The sequence below is a fragment of the Pan troglodytes genome, chromosome 16 (genome assembly GCF_028858775.2).
Source record: "Pan troglodytes isolate AG18354 chromosome 16, NHGRI_mPanTro3-v2.0_pri, whole genome shotgun sequence".
NCBI lineage: Eukaryota > Metazoa > Chordata > Mammalia > Primates > Hominidae > Pan > Pan troglodytes.
This window is the reverse complement of record NC_072414.2, coordinates 66,282,552-66,305,386: the sequence shown is the minus strand read 5'-3', so window position 1 is coordinate 66,305,386 and position 22,835 is coordinate 66,282,552. Positions and strand designations below refer to the sequence as shown.

General features: G+C 54.7%; 2 protein-coding genes across 12 annotated transcripts in view; one reads left to right on the top strand and one right to left on the bottom strand.

The window, feature by feature from the left end:
- Positions 1 to 4,979, top strand: part of CYP11A1 (cytochrome P450, family 11, subfamily A, polypeptide 1) — a 64,107-nt gene extending 59,128 nt beyond the window's left edge. For all 5 annotated transcript variants that reach the window (XM_063794052.1, NM_001280408.1, XM_016927106.4 and 2 more), the window contains 4 exon segments: positions 2,991 to 3,157; positions 3,429 to 3,507; positions 3,976 to 4,173; positions 4,638 to 4,979. In XM_063794052.1, coding sequence (XP_063650122.1) covers positions 2,991 to 3,157; positions 3,429 to 3,507; positions 3,976 to 4,173; positions 4,638 to 4,769 — 576 coding nt within the window. In that variant the 3' untranslated portion in view covers positions 4,770 to 4,979.
- Positions 4,980 to 6,272: 1,293 nt separating this feature from the next.
- CCDC33 (coiled-coil domain containing 33) overlaps positions 6,273 to 22,835 on the bottom strand; it is a 101,844-nt gene continuing 85,281 nt past the window's right edge. Inside the window, exons 12-20 of one of the 7 annotated variants that reach the window (XR_010151420.1) lie at positions 13,012 to 13,177; positions 12,617 to 12,705; positions 12,255 to 12,390; positions 12,075 to 12,168; positions 10,526 to 10,692; positions 10,049 to 10,150; positions 9,403 to 9,489; positions 7,658 to 7,771; positions 6,273 to 6,506 (exon numbers count right to left, since the gene is read on the bottom strand). Coding sequence is in view for 4 of the 7 variants with exons in the window: in XM_054667035.2 (XP_054523010.1) it covers positions 6,285 to 6,506; positions 7,658 to 7,771; positions 9,403 to 9,489; positions 10,049 to 10,150; positions 10,526 to 10,692; positions 12,255 to 12,390; positions 12,617 to 12,705; positions 13,012 to 13,177 (1,083 nt within the window). In the remaining 3 variants the exon portion in view is untranslated. Of the gene's footprint in view, positions 6,507 to 6,600; positions 6,818 to 7,657; positions 7,772 to 9,402; positions 9,490 to 10,048; positions 10,151 to 10,525; positions 10,693 to 12,074; positions 12,169 to 12,254; positions 12,391 to 12,616; positions 12,706 to 13,011; positions 13,178 to 22,835 lie in introns of those variants that run through there. The other 6 variants (XR_010151418.1, XM_054667035.2, XR_010151419.1 and 3 more) reach the window with 6 other exon arrangements.

Here is a 22,835-nt window from a genome sequence, read left to right as displayed (position 1 = left end):
GAGAGAGGAGTGGCCGGGCATGGTGGTGAGGTCCAGGTTCCACGTGGAGTCTCCACAGGAGGAGGTCCCCTCTGGAGGCTTGCTCTGTCAGAGCCCTGCTGATGGAGGACAATGCCCCCAGCTCCTGGTGGAGAACACATTCAAATCCAGGGAAGCAGGCAGGAGCCCGGAAACATTGGGAGGCTGAGGCATTTGCTGTGGGCTCTGCCGTCCATGGTCTTTTTGTTGTCCTTCCTCCTCCCCTTTCCAGACCTCAGTACCCTACGGTGCCCCCAACGCCCAGAGGCATCCCCAGTGCTCTTTCCATAGCAGCATGGCACGCTAGAAACTTCTTTCTTTAGATATTAAGAATGATCAGTCCTGGCCGGGCGCAGTGGCTCATGCCTGTAATCCCAGCACTTTGGGAGGCGGAGGTGGGCGGATCATGAGGTCAGAAGTTCGAGACCAGCCTGGCCAACATAGTGAAACCCCATCTCTACTAAAAATACAAAAAATTAGCTGGGCCTGGTGGTGGGCACCTGCAATCCCAGCTACTCAGGAGGCTGAGGCAGGAGAATCGCTTGAACCCGTGAGGCAGAGATTGTGGTGAGCCGAGATCGCACCACTGCACTCCAGCCCAGGTGGTAGTGTGAGACTCCATCTCAAAAAGAATACAGTAGACCTCAAATGTCCTCACGTGGCTCAGAGGGGAGGGGTGTACTGGTTTGCTAGGGCCGCTGTAACAAAATGCCATTGACTGGGCGATTTAAACAACAAACATTGATTTTCTCACAGTTCCGGAGGCTGGAAGTTCAAGGTCAAGGTGTTGGCAGGGTTGGTGCATTCTAAGGCCTCTTTCCTTGGCTTGTAGATGGCCGTCTTCTCCCTCTGTCTCACATGGGCTTCCCTCTGTGTCTGTGTCAGAATTGTCTCTCCTCATGAGGACATTAGTCAGAACTGGATGAGGATCCTCCTCAAGGACTTCATTTTACTTTAAAATCTTTAAAGGTTCTATCTCCAAATATAGTCACATTCTGAGGTTCTGAGGGTTAGGACTTCAGCAGATTAATTTTGGGAGGGGGTATACAGCTCAGCCTATAACAGGGAGGCAGCAATGTGAACAGAGGAATAGCACACTGCAGTGACAGAGGCAAGCACCCGCCACTGACAAAGCTGAGAGGTGGGGAGTGGCTAATGTGGCTGTGAAGGACATGGAGAAGGCTCCACAGAGGAACTAAAATTCAACGTGCGTGTCTTGCAGGCTGTTGCCAGGAGGAGAGAGAAGGAATAGCATTTCAGGACTAGGGAGAAGCACATGGCAAGCCCCCTGGGTGAATCACTTTCATTCCCAGGTATTATATCTGTGTTACACTCTGATGAAGGAGTTTCCATCCCTGAGACAGGCTGCAAATGGAGCCTTTGAGCATACCTTAAACATAGTTCATTGTCTATTACGTAGAAGAGATCTTCAAAAATCACTCACCGGCACCAAAGAAACGATTACTGTGAGGTCACATTTATTAAGCACATACTATATGGCAGGCAGGGTCCTAAGCTGTTTACATATGTTACCTCATTTAATACTCACAGACAACCCTCTAAGGTATGTTACCATCATCCCTCTTTTTCAGATGAGGAAAGTAGAGCACAGAGAGGTTAAATAACTTGGTCAAGGTCACACAGCTAGTAACATAGTTAACCACCTTATTAAATCCCAAGTACATCTCTATGGCAGGCCTTGGCAGTACTGAGATGAATACACACATTTGATTAGAGTCTTGCAGAGGGAGCACATCCTTGCTTCTTAGGCGGGGAAGGGAATTCCAGGAAGAGGACCTAGCGTGGGGAAGACTTCTGGGCTTCAGGGGCTGTGTGCCACTCCATGTAGCTGGAGCATTAGGTGTGTGTTGGAGAGAGGTGGGGAGTGGGGGACTGGGGAGCAGCAGGCAGGTGTTGAGGGGCCCTGTGGCTCAGGCCTGAGCCTCTGTATTTCATCTGGAGGCTCTGGGGAGCCAGGCAAGGATTTTAAGCTGAGAAGGAGCTGTGTGTTGTTTCAGTTTCCGCATCTGAAAAAGGGGGATGATGGTAACATACCTTAGAGGGTTGTTTGTGAGTATTAAACGAGGTAACATATGTAAACAGCTTAGGACCCTGCCTGCCATATAATATGTGCTTAATAAATGTTACCTCACAGCTTGTCATTGTTGCCCCTGCCAGGAGGAGGGAGGAGGGTGTCTAAGTCTGTTGGACAAAAATATGATCCTTGGTAAGATAATGTGTCAACAACCCATGTCCTAGTCCCCAGGAGGGAGGGCTGCTCCAGGCTGGAGTCCCAAACGGGCCTGGTTTGTCATCATTGAGGAATCTGGGACTGTGGGGTTTGATGAGGGTCACTCAGATCTCTGGCGAAGGGCTAGTGGTCACAGCCTCTGGCTTACGTTGAGATTAGCTGATTAATTTCAACACACACCACACCCTAACTGCAACACTGATAGGAAACATCCGGCTGGTCTGGTTTCAGCTTCTTTGAGCCTTACTTGAAGCCATGTTGCTATAGGTGAAGCCTAAGGTTTTAGGAAGTTCTACTGGAAAGAGGGGTGGTTGTTTAAGAAGGCATTTCAAAAGGAATGGCAGTCATTCTGGAGTGCAATCATTACAGAAGGATTTGGCCTCTAAGGGCCTCTGGAATTCTTTGGAAGAAGGCCTTGGCTGTGTAGCTGACACTCTACTCACTGTGGACATGGGTGGGTTTTTGGTGACATGAGGGACGAGGGCAGGGACAAGTGCTGCCCTGAATGTTCCTGCCTGGCCGGCAAGAAAGGCTTCTTGGACATTTGCCTTTTAGACAATGGAATGTGTTTTGCTCTTGCAGAGGATGGTCTTGGAGACTGGGATGGGGGTCGGGGAGAAAGAGGTTCTTGGAAATGAAAATTTAGCATGGGGTCAAGGACCTCAAGGGGCCCCGGAGTGACAGCCCCTCCTGGTCTTCTGTATACCCTACTCCCCACCAGACGTCCATGACCCTGCAGTGGCACTTGTACGAGATGGCACGCAACCTGAAAGTGCAGGATATGCTGCGGGCAGAGGTCTTGGCTGCGCGGCGCCAGGCCCAGGGAGACATGGCCACGATGCTACAGCTGGTCCCCCTCCTCAAAGCCAGCATCAAGGAGACACTAAGGCAAGCCCACAACCACCCATGCCGCCCCCAACTCCAATTCCTGGGCAGGGCCAGGGAAGTGCCCGGGGAAAGGGTTACGAGGATGGGCTGGTGGAGGAGGTTGGAAGCAGGAAGTGAAAAGTCTGGAGGAGAAAGAAATAGAGCCAGGGCCCTACCCCCAGGTCCCCCCAGGCTGCTGCAGCTAGGGCTGAGATGCCACACAGGGTGTGGGGCTCCGGCGGCTGTGTCCAGCCTTTGGGGCCATCAGCTTCTGAGTGCCCTCCTCCTGCAGACTTCACCCCATCTCCGTGACCCTGCAGAGATATCTTGTAAATGACTTGGTTCTTCGAGATTACATGATTCCTGCCAAGGTAGGTGCAGCCAGCAGGCTGCAGGCTCTGCCAGTCAGAGAGGGCTGGGGCAGGCTGGAATTGCAGACAGAGGGTGGCACTGGGGCCCTGGTGGGGCCCTTGATGGCAGCAGTCTAAGTCTGAGTGAAGGGCAGAGGTGGTGGGCATGGTGGGCGGTGACCTCTAGGATGTTATTGGAACCCAGGGTTAGGAGGGAGATTTCATGATTTGCCTGGGTCTGAGGAAAGGGTGGGACAATCATCCTGGCCTTGGGTCTTCAGCCATCCCCATTTGGTGGGTAAGGATCACAGAGGGGCGGGGACTTGTTCAAGGCTGCACAGTGGGCAGAATGTCCTGCCCTGGAGAGCTGGGCAGCCATGCTGGGGAGTGGGAGTGGTGGTGAGAGGGCAGGGGACTAGGGAAGGGGGTTTTGTGCTCAGGGCTGTGGGGAAGTGGGGCTTACTCAGGCCTCTGATCACCTTGCCCCAGACACTGGTGCAAGTGGCCATCTATGCTTTGGGCCGAGAGCCCACCTTCTTCTTCGACCCGGAAAATTTTGACCCAACCCGATGGCTGAGCAAAGACAAGAATGTCACCTACTTCCGGAACTTGGGCTTTGGCTGGGGTGTGCGGCAGTGTCTGGGACGGCGGATCGCTGAGCTAGAGATGACCATCTTCCTCATCAATGTGAGTCAAGCTGGGGACATCTAGGCACCCTGGGCTGGCCCTGGCCCTAATGAAGGCACCAACCTTCCTCCTCCTATCTCTGTCCAGAGCCCGAGGATGTCAGTGCTGGGGCGCATCTACCTCCAGTTACTTGCTCTCGCTCTCTCCCACAATTCTCTGCTGCCCCCTCTTTCGGGCTCAACCACTTATCACCCACTGATGCCCCTGGCCATCCATTCCCCATGGTGGTGATGGGATGGGATAGGACTGAGGTTTGTAGACGAGTTAAGGTCTAGGCCTAAATCAAGGGAATGCAGCACTAAGGGTGCATTATCAGGCACTGTGCAGGGTTACACCAGGAGCTGGTAGTGAACTCCTTGGACCTCAAATCACACTCCACAGGCACTGCCTATGGGTGAATGGGCCTGGCTAGGGAGACAGATCCTCCCCTGCCCTCCCCTAAACCTACCATCTGCCTTTCTCAGATGCTGGAGAACTTCAGAGTTGAAATCCAACACCTCAGCGATGTGGGCACCACATTCAACCTCATTCTGATGCCTGAAAAGCCCATCTCCTTCACCTTCTGGCCCTTTAACCAGGAAGCAACCCAGCAGTGATCAGAGAGGATGGCCTGCAGCCACATGGGAGGAAGGCCCAGGGGTGGGGCCCATGGGGTCTCTGCATCTTCAGTCGTCTGTCCGAAGTCCTGCTCCTTTCTGCCCAGCCTGCTGAGCAGGTAGAATGGGTTCTCAGTGGTCACCTTCCTCAGCTCAGCTGGGCCACTCCTCTTCACCCACCCCATGGAGACAATAAACAGCTGAACCATGTGGTGTCTTGCATTCCATCAGACTCATTAGGTGTTCATCACTCCTGTGGAGATGCTTCCTGTGTTAAAGCAGGATCTGGGCATGCTCAGGAGACCCCAGGCAGCCACACTTGAAGCCATCTCTGCTGGGACCCCCTCACCCATGGCAGTTCAGGAGCCAGCAGAATCAACTCCAGGCTCCCTGGGGCAAGGGGTGAGGCAGAGTGGGGCAGAGGAGGGGAGGCAACTGCTACTGTGCCAGGAGCTACAGAAGCATCAGGCAGAAGGACAAAGGAGAACTGGGGAGTTCTGTGGGTGGCCCCAAGAGGTGTGGGCCAGTCCTGCCTTTCTGAGTGGACCTGCCCCACAGGGGTAAGGCTCGCACAGGGCTCTGCTTGGGTGAACTCTGGGTGGGAGTTCCCTGTGGGGCATGAGGACTTCCTGCCAAGGCCCAGCCAGAGTCCTGGGCATGGCAAAGGCCGAGAACTGTGGGTGAGAACCCCTGCTACTGAAGGGCTGGTGTGAGGTGGCTGACTGGGGATGAGAGGCCAGCCTGCTTCCTTTACCCTTCCCGGGCCTCCTCTGGGCTTGCTCCAGGCCTTGTGTTCTTGCTCTGGGGGCTTGTGCCCCCTTGTCCAAGGGCGGGAGGTGGGGAGACTATTCTGCAGCAGAGCCGCTGGTTTGTCATTTGGACTGAATGACACTGGTCTTGACTTCCGCCCCCTAATCCCTTGGGGTCTCACAACTCCTGACCTGATTCCTCTTGGCCCTCGGCTATCCAAGTCTAAGTCCTGCAGGCAGGTGGGGGAGCTAGTCCAGCTGAGGCCAGTGGTCCAGCTGGCCTGGCCTCTCCTGCCCGAAGCTGTGGGATCTGGATCCACTCTTGGAGCCCTTCTGCCTTCCCCACCACAAAATCCTCTTCCCTGTTGTCTTTGTCTTGCCTTCCTGTGTCCTTTTTCCTCTCTGGTCCTGAGTCAGCTTTGACTCAGAAATGTTATAGCTGGAAAGAGGCTTACAGCCAAAGAGGTCAAGCTCTACATGGAATAGATGGGGAAACTGAAGCCCAGAGAGGTTGCTTGGGTCCCTTGAGGTCACACAGCATGTTTGCCCCCAGGACCCAGGCCTCCTGACTCCCTGTAGGTGCCTCCTTCCCCCTGGCCCAATCTGCTCTCCTGCCCCTGGCTACATTTGGACACATCATTGCCAGCTCAGCCTAGTGGCTTAATGGAGTATTTCACAATGATACGTGACTGCCACAGGAAGGCTTCAAGCCTCCAAGTCTTTCCCTTTCCAAGAGACAGACAAACCAAACTTGAAAGAGGGAACATCAGACATGATAGATGTTTTGGGGCAGATGAAAAGGACAAGCCTCCCTCGTATTTCCCAACAGAGCTGGTCTCTGGTGGCCTTGCTTCTTCTCCGGGTCTGGAAGGGGCCCGTCTCCCTGGCCCCTGCTTTGGAAGGCCTCTTCTCTCCACCCTCCTGGGTCCACTGTGGCCCTTGGCTTTCCAAAGATGCTGGCTCCCGGGGCAGGCAGGAGGCTGTAAGGCTGCAGCAGAAGACCCAGGCCCAGGCCCAGAGTGAGGTCTAGGAGGAGGAAGCAGGGCCCCCAGGCTGCCCTGCTCCAGGAAAGAGGCAAATGCTCACAGAGCTACAACATTTAATAACGTCATTTTTAGGGGGCAGGGATGAGACTCCCCAGCACACAGGGAAGGAGGCCTGCTCCGGGGCTCAGGTCTGCTGAGAGTTAGCGGTCTCCTTCTGGGGGTTCGAGGGCTTGTTGAGCTTATAGTCTGAGCTGGGCAGCAGGGGCTCCAGCTCTGAGGGCTGCTTGAGGTCCGTGGAGTGGGTGAGGGCACTCTGTGGTGTGCAAAGCGGGGTGCATGAGTACCCCCCATTCCCAGGGGGTGACCTGCTCAAGGGCATATTGCCTGACAAACCAGGCCTCAGAGTATCCAGAACCCAGTGGGCCATGACCTCGCAAAGATTTCTAAACCCATTTTGCCACAGCAGGTGACACCTAATTTCTCCAAGAGTCCCCAGGGCTCAGGTGAGTGTGCAAAGGTTGCCTTTGTTCCTTGCTTGTTCCCTCATCCTTTCCAGGCCTTTCCCAGGAGCCGCTGCTGAGCTTCTGGCCACGGGCAAAGCACAGCTGGCTCAAGAGCAGGAGAAGTCAGGGTCTTTGCTTTGCGGGGCTGGGTGGTCCCGGGGTTGAACTTGAGGGGCAGTTGTGAGCAGGCCTGTTTGTTCTCGGGAAGTTGGCAAAGTGGAGCCTACATCGTGGCCATCTGAGAAGGGTGTGCTAATTTGAGAATCTTAGGCTCTATGGATTCAGGGGGGTGGGGCCACAAGCTACTCTGCCCATGAGTGCAGCCAGTCCTAAAGCACACTCAGTGTCAGGACATCCTGGAGATGCCTGCATGGCCCCCTCATCCACAGTCATCTCCTTGAGTTTCACAGCACCCCGTGGGGGAAAGGGTAGTCTTGGCAGGGGTTTTCTGTTCCCCTTAGACAGGTGGGGGAATTAAGACTGAGCCTTCGGTTGGTAATGGAGCAGGAATGGGAGCCTAGGACTCCTGACCGCCAGCCCTGGAGTTGGCTCCACAATGGCTTTTCTCAGGGCCCAGTGACTTTGGGGGTGCGGTGGCTTCCTGCTCCACCACCTGAACCCCTGGGAGCTACTCCAGGGGGGTCACTCACAGGCTGTTCTATGATGATGGAGTTCGAGGGGTGCCTGAAACCTTTTTCTTGCTCCTGCAGCCGTGTGGCCAGATCCTGCTTCTCTCGTCCCCAGCGTCGAGCTGAGTCCTCTAACTGCAGACACAGAGAGGGACAATTGGAGGACCATGGGCAGCAGGGCTAATCCCTGATGGCCAGGACAACCAGGGCCTGAGCCTGCTGTCCAGGCAGAAAGCAAAGCTCTGGGCCATGTGGGCTTGACACCTTCCCGAGACCTCAGGGGTGGCGGGGTGAGGGTGAGGGGGCCAAACAGTCAGGCAGCCTGACCAAGACACAGATGGACATTTCAACAACATACTGAGCTCTGATCCTGAGTCCACACTGATCCCTGATTCTGGACATAGACAGAGCCTGACCCTGGTCACACAATGAACCCTGACCCTGGTTGTACACTGAACCCTGACCCTGGTCATACGCTGAACCCTAACCCTGGTCACACACAGAACCCTAACCTCGTTGTACATGGAACCCTGACCCTGGCTGCACACTGAACCCTGACCCTGGTTGTACACTGAACCCTAACCCTGGTCGCACACTGAACCCTGACCCTGGTTGTACACTGAACCCTAACCCTGGTCGCACACTGAACCCTGACCCTGGTTGTACACTGAACCCTAACCCTGGTCACACACTGAATCCTAACCCTGGCTGCACACTGAACCCTGACCCTGGTTGCACACTGAACCCTGACCCTGGTCACACACTGAACCCTGACCCTGGATGTACAGTGAACCCTGACCCTGGTCACACACTGAACCCTAACCCTGGTTGTACACTGAGCCCTGACCCTGGTTGTACACTGAGCCCTAACCCTGGTTGTACACTGAGCCCTGACTCTGATTGTACACTGAACCCTGACCCTGATTGTACACTGAACCCTGACCCTGGTCACACACTGAACCCTAACCCTGGTTGTACACTGAACCCTGACCCTGGTTGCACATGGAACCCTAACCCTGGTAATACACTGAACTCTAACCCTGGTTGTACACGGAACCCTGACCCTGGTTACACACTGAACCCTAACCCTGGTTGTACACTGAGCCCTGACCCTGGTTGCACATTGAACCCTAACCCTGGTAACACACTGAACTCTAACCCTGGTTGTACACTGAACCCTAACCCTGGTCACACACTGAATCCTAACCCTGGCTGCACACTGAACCCTGACCCTGGTTGCACACTGAACCCTGACCCTGGTCACACACTGAACCCTGACCCTGGATGTACACTGAACCCTGACCCTGGTCACACACTGAACCCTAACCCTGGTTGTACACTGAGCCCTGACCCTGGTTGTACACTGAGCCCTAACCCTGGTTGTACACTGAGCCCTGACTCTGATTGTACACTGAACCCTGACCCTGATTGTACACTGAACCCTGACCCTGGTCACACACTGAACCCTAACCCTGGTTGTACACTGAACCCTGACCCTGGTTGCACATTGAACCCTAACCCTGGTAACACACTGAACTCTAACCCTGGTTGTACACTGAACCCTGACCCTGGTTACACACTGAACCCTAACCCTGGTTGTACACTGAGCCCTGACCCTGGTTGCACACTGAACCCCGACCCTGGCCACACACTAAGCCTTGATCCTGGTCATAGATTGAGCCTAGACTCTGCTCACACACTGAGCCCTGGTTATAGGCTGTGTGGTGAGCCTGATCCAGCCTCATCAACTCCTGCATCTCACCCACCTGGCTTTCCAGGGACAGGATCCGGCTCTGAGCATGTTCCAGCTTGGCCAGGAGGTTGAACTTGTCTGAAGTACCAGAGAGGAGATCCTGTGGGCAAAGCACAAACTCACATTTGGCCCCAGCTGGGGGCTGTGGCAGTGTGAGCTTGGGAAACTGTAAGGTATTGAGGAAGAAACCAGTCAGGCCTGAGTTCAGACTGAGCTCCCAAGGCAGAGCGTCAGACCTGGGCCGAACCCTCTTCTGGAAGTTCAGAACAGGGTCTGGCATGTGCTTTTTTCACAGCTGTTTCCCACACAGATTTTGAGAATACGAAGTTTTGACACAACATTTTTTTTTAATGTAAAATGCATTAGGGAGCCCCCTATAATTAATGCACTGGGAGTCTTTGAGTGAAGTGAAGAACCTGTGAGGCAGTTGACCTCATCCCTCACACTTTACCTGGATGTCCATGAGTCAGGTGTGCTTTCAACAGAACTCACCTCCGGCGAGTCCTGGGATGGAGAGAAAACTCTCCTGTGCCCCTGCCCTGCCCAATATTCTGTGATTCCAAATGTTCTGCTTTGGGGTTTATGTAAAGCAAGGGGCCCCTGAAGCATCTTCAGAGGTGGAGCAGGGCCTGGGCATTTCTGGGCCCTGGGCCACCCACCTGTGCAGGCAGGGTCTCTGTGCACTCTGAGTGGCCTGGGCCATGCGTCTCTCGCAGCCTCTCTGTCAAGTCTCCTCCTGCTCCCAACTCCCCGGGGTCCACCTGGGATGGAAAAGGGCTCTCCAAGGCTGCACCAAGATCAGGGAATGCTCCAGAAGGGAGTTTTGAGAGGCCTGTGTAGGGTCCAGGTGGAGGCCAGCCAGGTGAAAAAGGGGTCAGGGTTCAGGGATCAAGGGTCAACAAGGGGCTTGCTTTCTCCTGGGATGCTAGATGAGGTTAAAGGTGAAGTGTTCGGGGACACACATTCCGCAGGAGAAAAAGACCAAGGCCTGAGAGCTGATTCCAGGAGCCCCCAGGCAGACTGGAGACCCTGGGAAGCTTAGCTCCTGGTCTTGATCTTCAACTTGGGTTGTACCATGGGTGATTTCTGGGCACCCAGTGACCGGCACAGGCAGGCCCAGGTCAAGGGCCTCTTACCGGCAGGGCCTGTTGCTGCAGAATGATGGGGGCCTGCTGGTGGCGGTTCTTATCCAGCTCCGTCCGCAGCTTCGCGTTTTCTGCCAGCAGCACTGAGTAAACTTCAACCGGCAGGTTCTCTCCCATAGAACCCAAGGGAAGGCCAGAGGCTGAGAGCACAGGGAAGCCTAGAGACACGGCCACAGATGTTGGTGAGATGGGCTCTCCTGCTTCCCATGTCCCTGTCCTGATCTGCTCCAGCATTTTGCTTCAATCTGCCACCCCTCCCCTCTACTCCCAAGCCTTCAATGGCTCCCTACCACCAGTGGGATCAGGTGCACACAGGCTGTCCTTCTAGGCTCTTTAGAACCTGACCCCAACGTTCTCTCTAACTCCTCATTTGTCTTCAGTGTATTTCAGCTCCTCACCTCTCTCTCTTCCTCCCTTCTCTGATCCTGGAATTCTTCTCACTCCCTGGGCCTTTGATCTGGCTGTTTCCCCTCCCTAGGTTGCCTTCTCAGTCTCATCCAGACTCCTGGATGACCTCAGGCTTCCTGAAAGGCCAGCTCAGCTTTCATTGCATTCTAAAGGCTCCTAGAAACACCCTCCTGCCCCTGAGACCCTCAGCGGTGAAGGCTAAGCACAGGGCTGGGCACACAGGGGCCCTGGGTGAAGTTGCACAGGCAGGCTCAGGGAAATCCCTTGCTTTGGGCTGGCCTGATATGGTGTTACCTGGTCCTTTCTGCTTATCAGAGGCTGATTGGCAGTTTTAGGTGGCTTTTGGTTAATATCGATGGGGAAGAAAACCTCCAAATCATTTATTTATTTATTTATTTTGAGGCGGAGTCTCCCTCTGTCACCCAGGCCGGAGTACAGTGGCACAATCTTGGCTCACAGCAACCTCTGCCTCCTGGGCTCAAGTGATTCTCCTGCCTCAGCCTCCCAAGTAGCTGGGATTATAGGTGCCCGCCACCATGCCCAGCTAATTTTTGTATTTTTAGTAGAGATGGGGTTTCACCATGTTGGCCAGGCTGGTCTTGAACTCCTGACCTCAAGTGATCTGCCCGCCTCGGCCTCCCAAAGTGCTGGGATTACAGGCATGAACCATTGCGCCTGGCCCCAGATCATTGATTTAATCAAAGTATTTTTGTTTGTTTGCTTTGCAGAGGCAGAATCTTTGGCGGTATGGGGAAATAATTCGACGGATCCTGGGGCTAGGAGCTGGGAAGTGTTGCCCCAGGTGGCCCTTCTTCAGGGGAAGGCCCTCTCTGCTGTGCTAGTCTGCAGGGCCCTCCTCTGGAGGTCCACCCTCTTTCTAGCCTGGCTCACACTGCATCCCAATTGTGTTCTGAGGGGCTTCCAGGGAAGGAGGGAGCTCAGGGGATCTCTGGATGAGGCGCCTGAATGAGGAGGAGAGCAGGGCAATCCTGGGTCTCCCAGGCCCACAGACGTAACTGAGTGCAGGGGACCTCTTCGCAGGTTCTCCTGAAGCTGAGAGGCTCCAGGAAGGCAGGGCCTCCAGGGGTGGAGCAGAAGCTGGGGAGCTGATCACATCAGGGTGTGGACCCACCCGTGTAGGGCTTTCCCTGCTGCCTGTTCAGAGGAGGGGGCTTGCTCCTGTCCTGCAGCCTGTCCTCCAGCACCCGCTCCATCTTCTTGATCACCTGGAGAGCAGAGCAGAGGCTGGGCTGGCCCAGGGGCTCCCTACTCTGCCATCATCAGTTGGCCTTGGGGGCAGCCCCTCTGCCACCTGCCTTCTCTTGGTGCTGCACAGTCTCCTCCAGCGCCTTCATCTTCTGCAGCTTGCCCTGGTACTGCTTCAGCAGAGCGGCCTGTGGCTGCTGGGCCTGATACAGAAGGAGCAGCTCCTTCTCTCGATCATTCTTCTGTGAGATGGGGGAGGAGGGAAGGGGAGAGAATGGGTGCCTGGGAGTCCACCTTGGCCCTGAGGGTCCACCTCGGCCCCTCTGCTGAGTCCTCCACCAGGCTGGTCCCCCTTTCTTCCGTGCTTCCATTCCCTCTGTGCCTGTTCTCCCTTCTCCTCCCAGACTCTTCTCACCCCGATGCTCCCCCACAGCTCCCTCCCCTCTGCCCCCACAAGCCCCAGCTCACTCGAATCAGCTCATTCTGCAAGTGCTGCACCCTGTCCCTCAGTTTCTTCATATCCAGCTCACTCAGCAGCAGTTTCTGCTTCATGGACACTGTTAGGTGGGTTGGGGAGCCGGCTCAGGGAGGAAGCCTCTCCCAGCTCAAATCAGCATGGTCAGTAGCAGGAAGGCAGATATCCCTTGGCCCCAGGGCTTGGGACGGGACTGGATTCTCTGTTTCCCATCCCTGAGAGGACCCAGCTGGGCAGGGACTGTGTGTGTCTGTGGGCGAGGGGCTCCTATCTGCCAGAGTCCAGCAGCATGCCCATCTGGGAGAAGCTCCCAGCCACCCTATTGCACAACCTGGAGCCTGGGCCCAGGCAGAAGCCCGGGTGCCCTTGGTGGCCTGCACATCCTCACCCGCGTTCTGGGCCTCACTGGCTTTGCCCTGCCCCTCTTCCTCCTCCTGCTGGGCCAGGCGGCTCCTCAGTATGCGGTTCTCTCCTTCCAGGATGCTGGCCTGTCTCCGCAGAGACAGGATGTCCTCTGCCATCTTCTGCATGGCCTGCCAGTAGTTGTTCATCTCCTGTGGATCCCAGAGCCCAGAGCTGAGCCCACTGCCCCATAGCCACCCTGGTCCCACATCCACATCTACGCTTGAAAGTCAGTGGGTCCCCCACAAGGCCAGTGAGCACCAGGAGCCCCAAGCCATGGCCCTAAGTCTTAGCAACTCCCTGGAAGGGTGGTTATGACTTGATCCTCACCCATCCTGGCCATGTGAGGGCAGCCACACTAATGTTCTCTCCCCGGGGCCACATCACGTCCTGTGATACCAACTCAGGGGGAAACCCCAGGTGTGGACACAGGTGAGGAGGCCTCTGGGCAATGGAGACTTGAGAAGATCCAGGGCCAGGTTTGCAGGGTCTGGCTCGATCATAGCTATTTCTTCACCTTTTCCCTCCTCCTTCCCCGTCTTCTAACTCCTCTCATTCCTCACGTCACTGAGAACCCAGGGAAGAACCTCTCAGAAATCCCACTGGATGCCACTTGGAAGGTGACTGGGCATCAGCCCTCCAAACAGCTCAGTAGTCAGATGACCCAAGGTCACCTTGGGAGACCCAGGTTAGAACTTGGTGGAGGCTGGGATCCAGCTACAGGATGTGGGGTATGAGGTGGGGCTGGGGGCTGGAGTCAGCCGTGAGGTCAGGAACAACAGCAATCCTAATGTCTGATGCTCATTGAGCATTCACTGTGTTCCAGGCCTTCTTCTAAGCTTTTTATGTGCTCTCCCTCAGTCCTCTCATCAGACCTGCGTGGATAGGTACTATTATCTCCGTTATACCAATGCGGAAACCAAGGCCCAGAGAGGTGAGTAACTTGCTCAGTTACAAGACTGATTAGTGACAGAGCCAGGGTCTGAAATCCAGGCCTGCAGGGACTTGAGCCTGTGTTCTGAAGAGCCGTGCAATTCTGCCATGAGGCCTCCATATGTGGACACTTCACAATATGCTGAGAAGTGATAAAAGCAGGCTGCAAAAAGGAATGATCAGTGCAATCCCCAATCGAGAGAAAAATTCATGCCTGCCCATATGCATGTATATATATATATGAAAATTAATAGGCTATATTTATATGCATTTGTTTTATAAGCAGAAATTCCCTACTGTTATTTATAAAGTTTCACAAAGGGAGTTTCTTAAATCTGAACAGCACAAAATAGAAAAGGATCATGCAGTGGCACCATCATAGCTCACTGCAACCTCGATGTGAAGCCAGAGAGGTCTGGATGGAGGAACAGCAGGTGGGAGCTGGGATGGGGGAGGAAATGGGCATGGGGAAGTGAGTTTGCTCCTGCGTTTGCTGAGCCCCTGTGGCTGTGGGCTTCCTGAAGCTGTGGGAGGCTGTGTACATACGGGTGGGGACTCACACCTCCAGGAAGCAGAGCTCGGCCCCCAGCTCCCACCTGGGCCTCATGCTGACTGCGGATATGGCCTGCCTTCTCAGCCACTGCCTCCCACCTGCTGCATGGCAGGCCATGGCTTCGAGAGCAGGGGTCTCCTGGCAGCAGGGGCCCACCAGACACCACTTGTCACCTGCCACTGTCTAGCCTTCTGGTTGGGCTCCCTCTAATTGCACCAGTGCCAGGTTCATCTCCCCAGCACTTGCCCCTGTTGAGTTCCAGGTCTTGGCTCCTCCAGATCTGCCCATCTGGTGTCCTCGGACAGCATTGTTAACGGAGAGACTCTGTCTAGAGACCACACACACACAGGGCTTTGCAGTCAGGCCCAGATCAGCAGGCCAGCTTGGCCACTCACATGCAGTGTGAGTTCAGCCAGGCCCCTTCACCTTTCTGAGCCTCAGAGTCCTCACACAGAGATGCCTGGTGTTGCTGTGAGGCTCAAGGGTTGGTGCGTGAAGCCCCTGCCCAGGCAGGTATAATTTGGAGGCCGCTGCTCTCCTCCACACCCATTTCTATTCTAATCACTGCTTTAATCAACAGGTCAGACCCCTTCCTCTTCCTCCTTGCTGCCCCCAGAGCTCCCAGGCCCCTCCTTTGCTGTGCTCTAAATCTTCAGTTTATGGCAGCCCATTACTGATGGGGGACTGACCAAAGGAAGCACATGATATTTTGGCAAAGGAAATTTGGCCCCTTCTTTCTTTGCCCAGCCTGGTTCAAGCTCTTAGCATATCTGTCCTGGACAATTACAGCAGCATCCAAATGGGTTTTCTTGGCTTCCAGCGAAACACGCACACACACATCCAGGAAAATGCATGCAGGGATGCTCACTGCAGCACAGCTTGTGGTCTTATATGAGGGCATGCTCAGTCTCTGCACCACAGGCTGTGGTCACAAAGGATGACCCAGATTTTATTATACTGACACACAGAGATGGCCACGCTCTATTGTGAAAGGAAAGTGCATGTGGCAAATTAATATGATCCTGTCCATAACCGGGTTGTGAGCGTGCTCATGGAGTGAGTCCTGGGGGAGGGGGCTGCCAGTTCCTCAGCCCACCCCATGGGTCTGATCACCCCCTCTTCTCATTCAGAGGGTCATTTTTTCTAAGACCCTCCTGTTCTCCAACTCAGCTGTTTTGGGGCATGAGCAGAGCTCTGTTATTTTTATTTTTGTTTTGTGACGGAGTCTCACTCCATCACCCAGGCTGGAGTGCAGTGGCACAATCTTGGCTCTCTGCAAACTCTGCCTCCCAGGTTCAAGCCATTCTCTGGCCTCAGCCTCCCAAGTAGCTGGGACTACAGGTGTGCACCACCACGCCCAGCTAATTTTTGTCTTTTTAGTAGAGATGGAGTTTCACCATATTGGTCAGGCTAGTCTCGAACTCCTGACCTCAGGTAATCTGCCCGCCTCAGCCTCCCAAAGTGCTGAGATTAGAGGAATGAGCCACCGCACCTGGCCCAGAGCTCTGTTATTAACACCTCGCTTTGACAGACAAAGAAAGCTGGGGCCCAGAGTGAGGAAGGAGATGGAGGGAGAGCATGGCTTCTGGTGAGGCCGCGTCCCTGTCTCAGTCAGACGGTCCCTGCTGGACTCCACTCCTCGGAGACTAGTCCTGTAGGCCTCCACAGGTGCCTATCCCCCTCCCCCACCAAGCCTGGCTGCTCTCTGAGAGAGAGGGCTACCCCAGGGCATGGAGAGGGATCTTGGCCCTGGCTTACCCCTCAGTCTGTATGCTCTCTTCCCTCTACATCTGTGGGAAACTGAAGGACCTGCTTTCCCTCCTCGGCTTCCCCCACCGGCACAGCAGTGACCTTGAGCAGCACAGCTGGTCTGGGAGGACACTGCCTGCAGATGAGCGGCCCTGACCACTCCCTACAGCCTGCAGCTGGGCCTCCCCAACCCCCAGGGCCATGCTCTGCGTCACAGCCCAGCCTTGAGAACAGGAAGCACACCATGGCCCAGATTCCTGTTGTGGTCCTGCTGACTCCCCTGCTCCAATCCCTCCCCTCCAGCCCCCTCCCCACTTTCCAGTCTGCTGGGGGAGGGTCAGGCACCAGCCACTTCCCTGTCTTGTCCCTAGGCTTAGCCTCCTCTAGAAGGACTGACTCCAAAGCCATTGTGCCTAACGCTAGTGCCCACTGCATTCTCCTCACCCATTGACACTGCGCTTTCCCCATCCAAGACCCAGCTATCAGATCCTGCCCAGGTGAGAAATGTCAGGTGTCCTTGGGTTTGAATTGCCCCACTGCCACTGAGCGCTGGTGGCCTTTGCTGCACCGACACCTTCGCTTTGGCTCTGGAAGGGCGGCTGTTCTCTGAGCCTTAGCGTCCTCATCCGTGGAATGGGAAAATCACCCCACCCCAAGGGGGGTTGCTGTGGAGAGAGAGGGGGCATGAACAGTGCCAGCCCAGGCTCTGGCACACAGGGTGCCTGGCAACAGCATCTCTTTTTCCTCCACCACCTTCTGAGTGCTTTCTTGTTTTCCAAGATGGAGTCTCACTCTGTCACCCAGGCTAGAGTGCAGTGGCATGATCATAGCTCACTGCAACCTCGAACTTCTGGGTTCAAGTGGTCCTCCTGACTCAGCCTCCCAAGTAGCTGGGACTACAGGTGTGTGCCACCATGCCTGGCTAATTTTTAAATTTTTTGTAAAGATGGGGCCTTGCTATGTTGCCCAGGCTGGTCTTGAACTCCTAGCCTCAAGAGATCCTCCTACCTTGACCTCCCAAAGTGCTGGGATTATAGGCATGAGCCATTCTGCCTGCCGTCGCACTTTTAATGGTTCTTATTATAACCCTGGGCAGTGGGCACAGAAGATATGATGATGTGACTACTTTCATTGTATAGAAACTGAGGACCAGTTCCCACGAAGGAGGAGGAATGGTGATTGTCTTTGTTTTTATGCTGGGAGTGGGGAGAAGGAGGAGCTGGGTTAGGGAGGGTGTGTTGGGGGTAAGGTACCTGCAGGGCCTTGGGTGCAGGAGGCCTAAAGAGGGTAATGCTTAACCCTTACCCACCCCCCGCAAAAAAATAAGAAGTGCTTCTGGCAGAATCTGAGACACTGCATCCAATGACACCTGTGGCTACTTAGGGTCCTTATAAACTCATTGTAAAATGGGGAAGCTGAGATTGGAAGTAGTGTTCCCAAGGTCACAGAGACTCAGTGTAAAGGCTACATTGGAAGCAGCACAGTCACCAGCAGTTGCTGAAGGCCATGTCCGCACTGGGGCCATGGAGCCCAGACCAGCCCAGACCATCCCTGCTTGTGATGGTCTCCCATCTACACCAAGGAGATGGCAGTGACATCTGTGACAGAGGAGAGCTTACAGGAGGCTCTTTTCCTAGCCCCAGGTCTAGGAAGCCTTCCTGGAGGTGGTGATAACCTGAGCTCACTCTAGGAGGGTGAGCAGGTGTTACCCGGGGTAGGGGAGAGGGCTGTTGGGCAGAGGAGACACTGTGGCAAAGGCAGGGAGGAGAGAGAGTGTATGATCAGGAACAAAGCCGGTGACTTCCTGGAGGGCAGAGTGCTGGTTGGGGAGTAAGTAGGGGTGTGGCCAATCTCAGGAGCTTGGATTCCATCCTGCAGGCCAGTGAAGGGCCTAAGCTGGAGGGGGGTTGTGGCAAGATGCCTCAGGCCACCAAGATGGACAGAGAAATGAATGGAGGCCCAGAGCAGGGAGCCAGAGACCCTTGCTGGGTGGAGGCAGACCAAGGAGGAGTCAGCATGACAGAGTGAAGTGAACAACGAAGAGGAGGGTTGGGGATGGCGGAGCGGGAGGTTGGCAGGGGGCTAGGGTCTTTGGGTGGAGGAGGTGCATGCCTGCAGTGTGGAGGAGGAGGAGGTGGGGGAGGAGGGGGAGGAGTGGGAGGAGTCTGGGGCCTTTTGGTAGAGGTGCATGCCTGGAGTGGGAAGGAGGAAGAGGGGAGAAGGAGGAGGTGGGGGATGAGGAGAGGAGGAGCTGGGGTCTTTGGGTGGAGGAGGTGCAGGTCTGGAGTGGGAAGGAGGGGGAGCTGGGTTGGGGGAGGAGCGTGTTAGGGGTGAGGTACCTGCAGGGCCTCAGGTGCAGGAGGCCAGCAGTGGCTGATGGTGATCAAGCCTGGAGTGAATCCTGGTGAGGGACAGGTGGCAGGACAGCCCTGGTTCCATTGGAGCCTTGGGAAGGGAGCAGATTTTCAGCATCTGGCAACTGTGGAGTGAGGAGGGGGTTCAAGGACAAGGGGTGGTAGGAGAGGAGCTCTCAGGACTAGGGCAATTGCCAGAGAGGTAGGAGGAAAAGCGGCGAGAGCAGGCTGGCAAGAGGGCTTCAAAAGGAGGACAACCACCTTCCGCTTGAGTCTTGCGGCTTGGATGATGGAGATGAACCCGCCGCTAGAGATGGTCTGAATGGGACACAAAGCAAAACTCACCTTCATAAAAACATTAAAGAACTGGTGGGTGAGTGAGGAATTATGGGGCAGAGATAGGGGCAGGTGGAGACCCATACAGCGGGATACTTCAGAGCAATAAGAAACCATGATGTGGGTGAACCTCACATACATCAAGGTGAGCAAAAGAGCCGTGTGCAAAGCAATGTGTATGTCACGGTGCCCTCTCCATGAAGGTAAAAATAGAAAATTTAGGCCAGAGTGATTCGAGAGGCATGCTCAGGTAGCGACAGTATAAAGAAGCAAAGCAGGTCAGGCACAGTGGCTCACACTTTTTTTTTTTTTTTTTTTTTTGAGATGGAGTCTCTTTCTATTGCCCAGGCTGGAGTGTAGTGGTGTGACCTTGGCTCACTGTAACCGCCTCCCGGGTTCAGGCAATTCTCCTGCCTCAGCCTCCTGAGTAGCTGGGATTACAGGCGCCTGCCACTATGCCGGGCTAATTTTTTTTGTATTTTTAGTAGAGACGGGGTTTCACCATGTTGGTCAGGCTAGTCTCGAACTCCTGACCTCATGATCCGCCCACCTTGGCCTCCCAGTGCTGGGATTACAGGCGTGAACCAACCGGCAGCTTAACCCTTTAATCCCAGCACTTTGGGAGGCTGAGGCGGGCAGGTCACTCGAGGTCAGAAGTTTGAGACCAGCCTGACTAACATGGTGAAACCCCATTTCTACACAAAAACCCAAAAATTAGCCGGGCATGGTGGCGGGTGCCTGTAATCCCAGCTACTTGGCAGGCCGAGGCCTGAGAATCACTTGAACCCAGGAGGCGGAGGTTGCAGTGAGCTGAGATTATGCCACTGCACTTCAGCCTGGGTGATAGAGCAAGACTGTGTCCCAAAAATAAAAAAATAATAAAAAAATAAAAAAATAAAGAAGCAAAGCAAGGACAGAAAGCTGGCAGAGTGATTACATCCAGGAGAGGAGGGGTGTGGCTGGGAGGGGCATGAGGGGTGTGAGGATGCTGGTGATGCTGTTTCCTGACCTGGGTGGTGGTTTCATGGACATTTGCTATATAATAATTTATAATAATTATGTTCTATATGTTCAATGCAATTTTTCTTAAATTGTGAAATGGGTTACATTTCACAATTTAAAAGAATTTTGGAAAAAGGAGAGAAGGCTTAGCAGTTTCCGGATCTGCAGAGGGATCCTCTTGGTGTGGCCTGGAGGAAGTGACCTTGGCCAGTGCTCTGAATGCTGGGTGCTGTGGGTAAGATCTGAGGGGACAGTGAGGTTGAGAAGGGTCAAAGGTAGCTAGGAAAACAGGGTCAAGGAGAGGCATAGCGGTGGAGAGAGAGGATTTCCTGGAGAATTAGAAGGTAAGAGGGAGGGATGCATAGGGGAGGTATGGGCTGGAGCAGGGGTAGGAGCGGGGAGGGGCTTCACTCTCCCAGGGAAGGAGGCCTGAGACAGGTTGCTGGGTCTGAGGCAGTGTGGGTGGCAGTCTGGCTAGTGTTGAAGTCGGTGCAGAGGGTGGGTTTGCTGGACCAGGCACACACCCTCTCCTTTGTCCCCTTCCTTGGGCGGCCACCCAATCTCAGGGTTCCCCAGATCCCCAGGATCCATCGCTGGCAGGCCCAGGCCAACTGCATGTGGTTTGCCTTTGCAGTCGGCAGAGGGCAGCCGCCTCCCACAGACACTCAGCTTCAGCCTGTGGTGGGATGAGGCCAACCTGAGTGGCCCACAGCTCATATTGTGGGGAAGGTGTGTGCGGGGCTGTCTCTCTCCCCAGTTCCAGGAGCACATGTCCTTCCTCCAGGCGGTCCAGCCAGCCTTCCAAGACCTCTAGCCCTGGAACCCCCATCTCAGAAGTTCTGATATTGGGACCAGAGAGGTGCAGAGATTTGCCTGAAGTCACTCAGTGAATCTTGAACCTGGGGCCTCTATCCTGGGTTAGCTCCAGGGAAGATGTTGGGGCTGAGTGGTGAGGACAGGGGCTTGGGATGAGACCCATCTTGCAGTAACCCCAATTCTTCCCTGCTAGCTGCTAATTCCTTGCTGCCCTGAGACTGTGAGGAAGCCCAAACTAAGTGTATGGGAGAGAGCGAGGCCCACCCAGCCCTGGCTGCTCCCGTCCCTGCCCGTAGGTCGTCCCAGCTGAGGACTTAGACCTGCTGTGCCGTGGCTGAGTTCCTGACCCACAAAGCTATGAGATGTGATAATAAGAGAAAAAATTATCGTTTTAAATGATAACATTTTGGGGTAGTTTGTTATTGCAATAGGTAACTGGAACATCCTCTCTGGCCTCCAGACCCCTCCAACGACTCCCACTGGCCCTCCTGGTAAATTTCCAACTTTGAATTTCCACCTTTTCCAGCACAGCTAGACCCCCTTTCAGAATTTAGCCCTGGCCACTCCACCCATGGGCCCAGCCTTCTGGGCCCCTATCTTCAAAGCCTTCCCTATCTCTGCCCAGAAGCCGTTTCTCGCCCACACCAGCCTGGCACTCCCCATCTGCCAAGGGCCACGCACATGCTCCCCCTTTAGCTCCTGAAGACCTTGATGGCAGGGAAGGGCCTCCCTGCCTCCCTGACTTACTCAGGCAAATCCTTTGACCCAGACCCTGCTCCTGCCAGATTTGCCAAACAGAACTCCTGTAGGTGTCCTTTGAATGTCAGAGAGGTCTCTCTTGGCTAATCTAAATTTCCCAATACTTTTAAAGGGAATTAACCACATTTCTTGGCCTGGTGCGGTGGTTCGAGCCTGTAATCCCAGCACTTTGGGAGCCGAGGGGGGCGGATCACTTACGGTCAGGAGTTCAAGACCAGCCTAGCCAACACAGTGAAACCCCCTCTCTACTAAAAATACAAAAAGTACACCGGGCACAGTGGCTCATGCCTGTAATCTCAGCACTTTGGGAGGCTAAGGGAGGTGGATCACCTGAGGTCAGCTGTTTGAGACCAGCCTGGCCAACATGGTGAAACCCCACCTCTACTAAAAATACAAAAATTAGCCAGGCATGGTGGTGGATGCCTGTAATCCCAGCTACTTGGGAGGATGAGGTGGGAGAATCGCTTGAACCCGGGGGCAGGCGGGGGTGGGGCGGAGGTTGCACTGAGCTGAGATCGTGCCTCTGAACTCCAGCCTGGGCAACAGACCAAGACTCCATCTCAAAAATAAATAAATAAATAAAATAAGATAAAATAAAATAAAGCGAATTAACCACATTTCTTTAAAATACAATGGAAAATTCAGCTTGCAAATCGATGCTGGCCTCCTCCAGTTCCAGAGACCAGGGAGCAAAAGCCCAGGGGCCGTCTCAGGGACAAGTCGGGGAGGATGGAGGTTGTGCCTGAAAATTTACTGAAAGGGACTAGTGTTTTCCCAGGGGCTCACCATGGCTAAGAAGTCCCCTTACTCCCAGAAACACACGGGCCAATGCCACTGGGACCCTGGCCTCTCAGTTCTTTGCCACTGCCCACCCAGCCAAGCTCCCTTCCCAGCCACTGAAGGACAATAGAACCCACTGGCCATGAGGACAAGCTTCTTTCTTTCCCTCCATTCACTCTGGAACCTCATCACCACCAGAGGGCAGGCGAGGGAGGACTGAGAGCCTCATTGGCTGGGTGGGATATCGAAGCGGCAAGGGCATAGCCCAGTGGGAGAGGCTGCGCTCCTGAGACACAGAGGGCAGGGTTAGGGAGGTGAGGGCAGGGTGGTCTGTGCGATGGGGCATTGCCCTGGGGGTGGGAGCCTGGAGGAGGCAATGGCACTGGTGGGTCCCCTTCTCCACCTGTCACCACCCCAGGGTGGCCCCAGCTTCCCAAACCCCATTTTGGACTCTGTTTGGCATATATCTCCCTTCCACCTGCTCCCCAGCAGGGCCTGGCAGCTGCTGTTTGTACCCCTAAGCTCAGC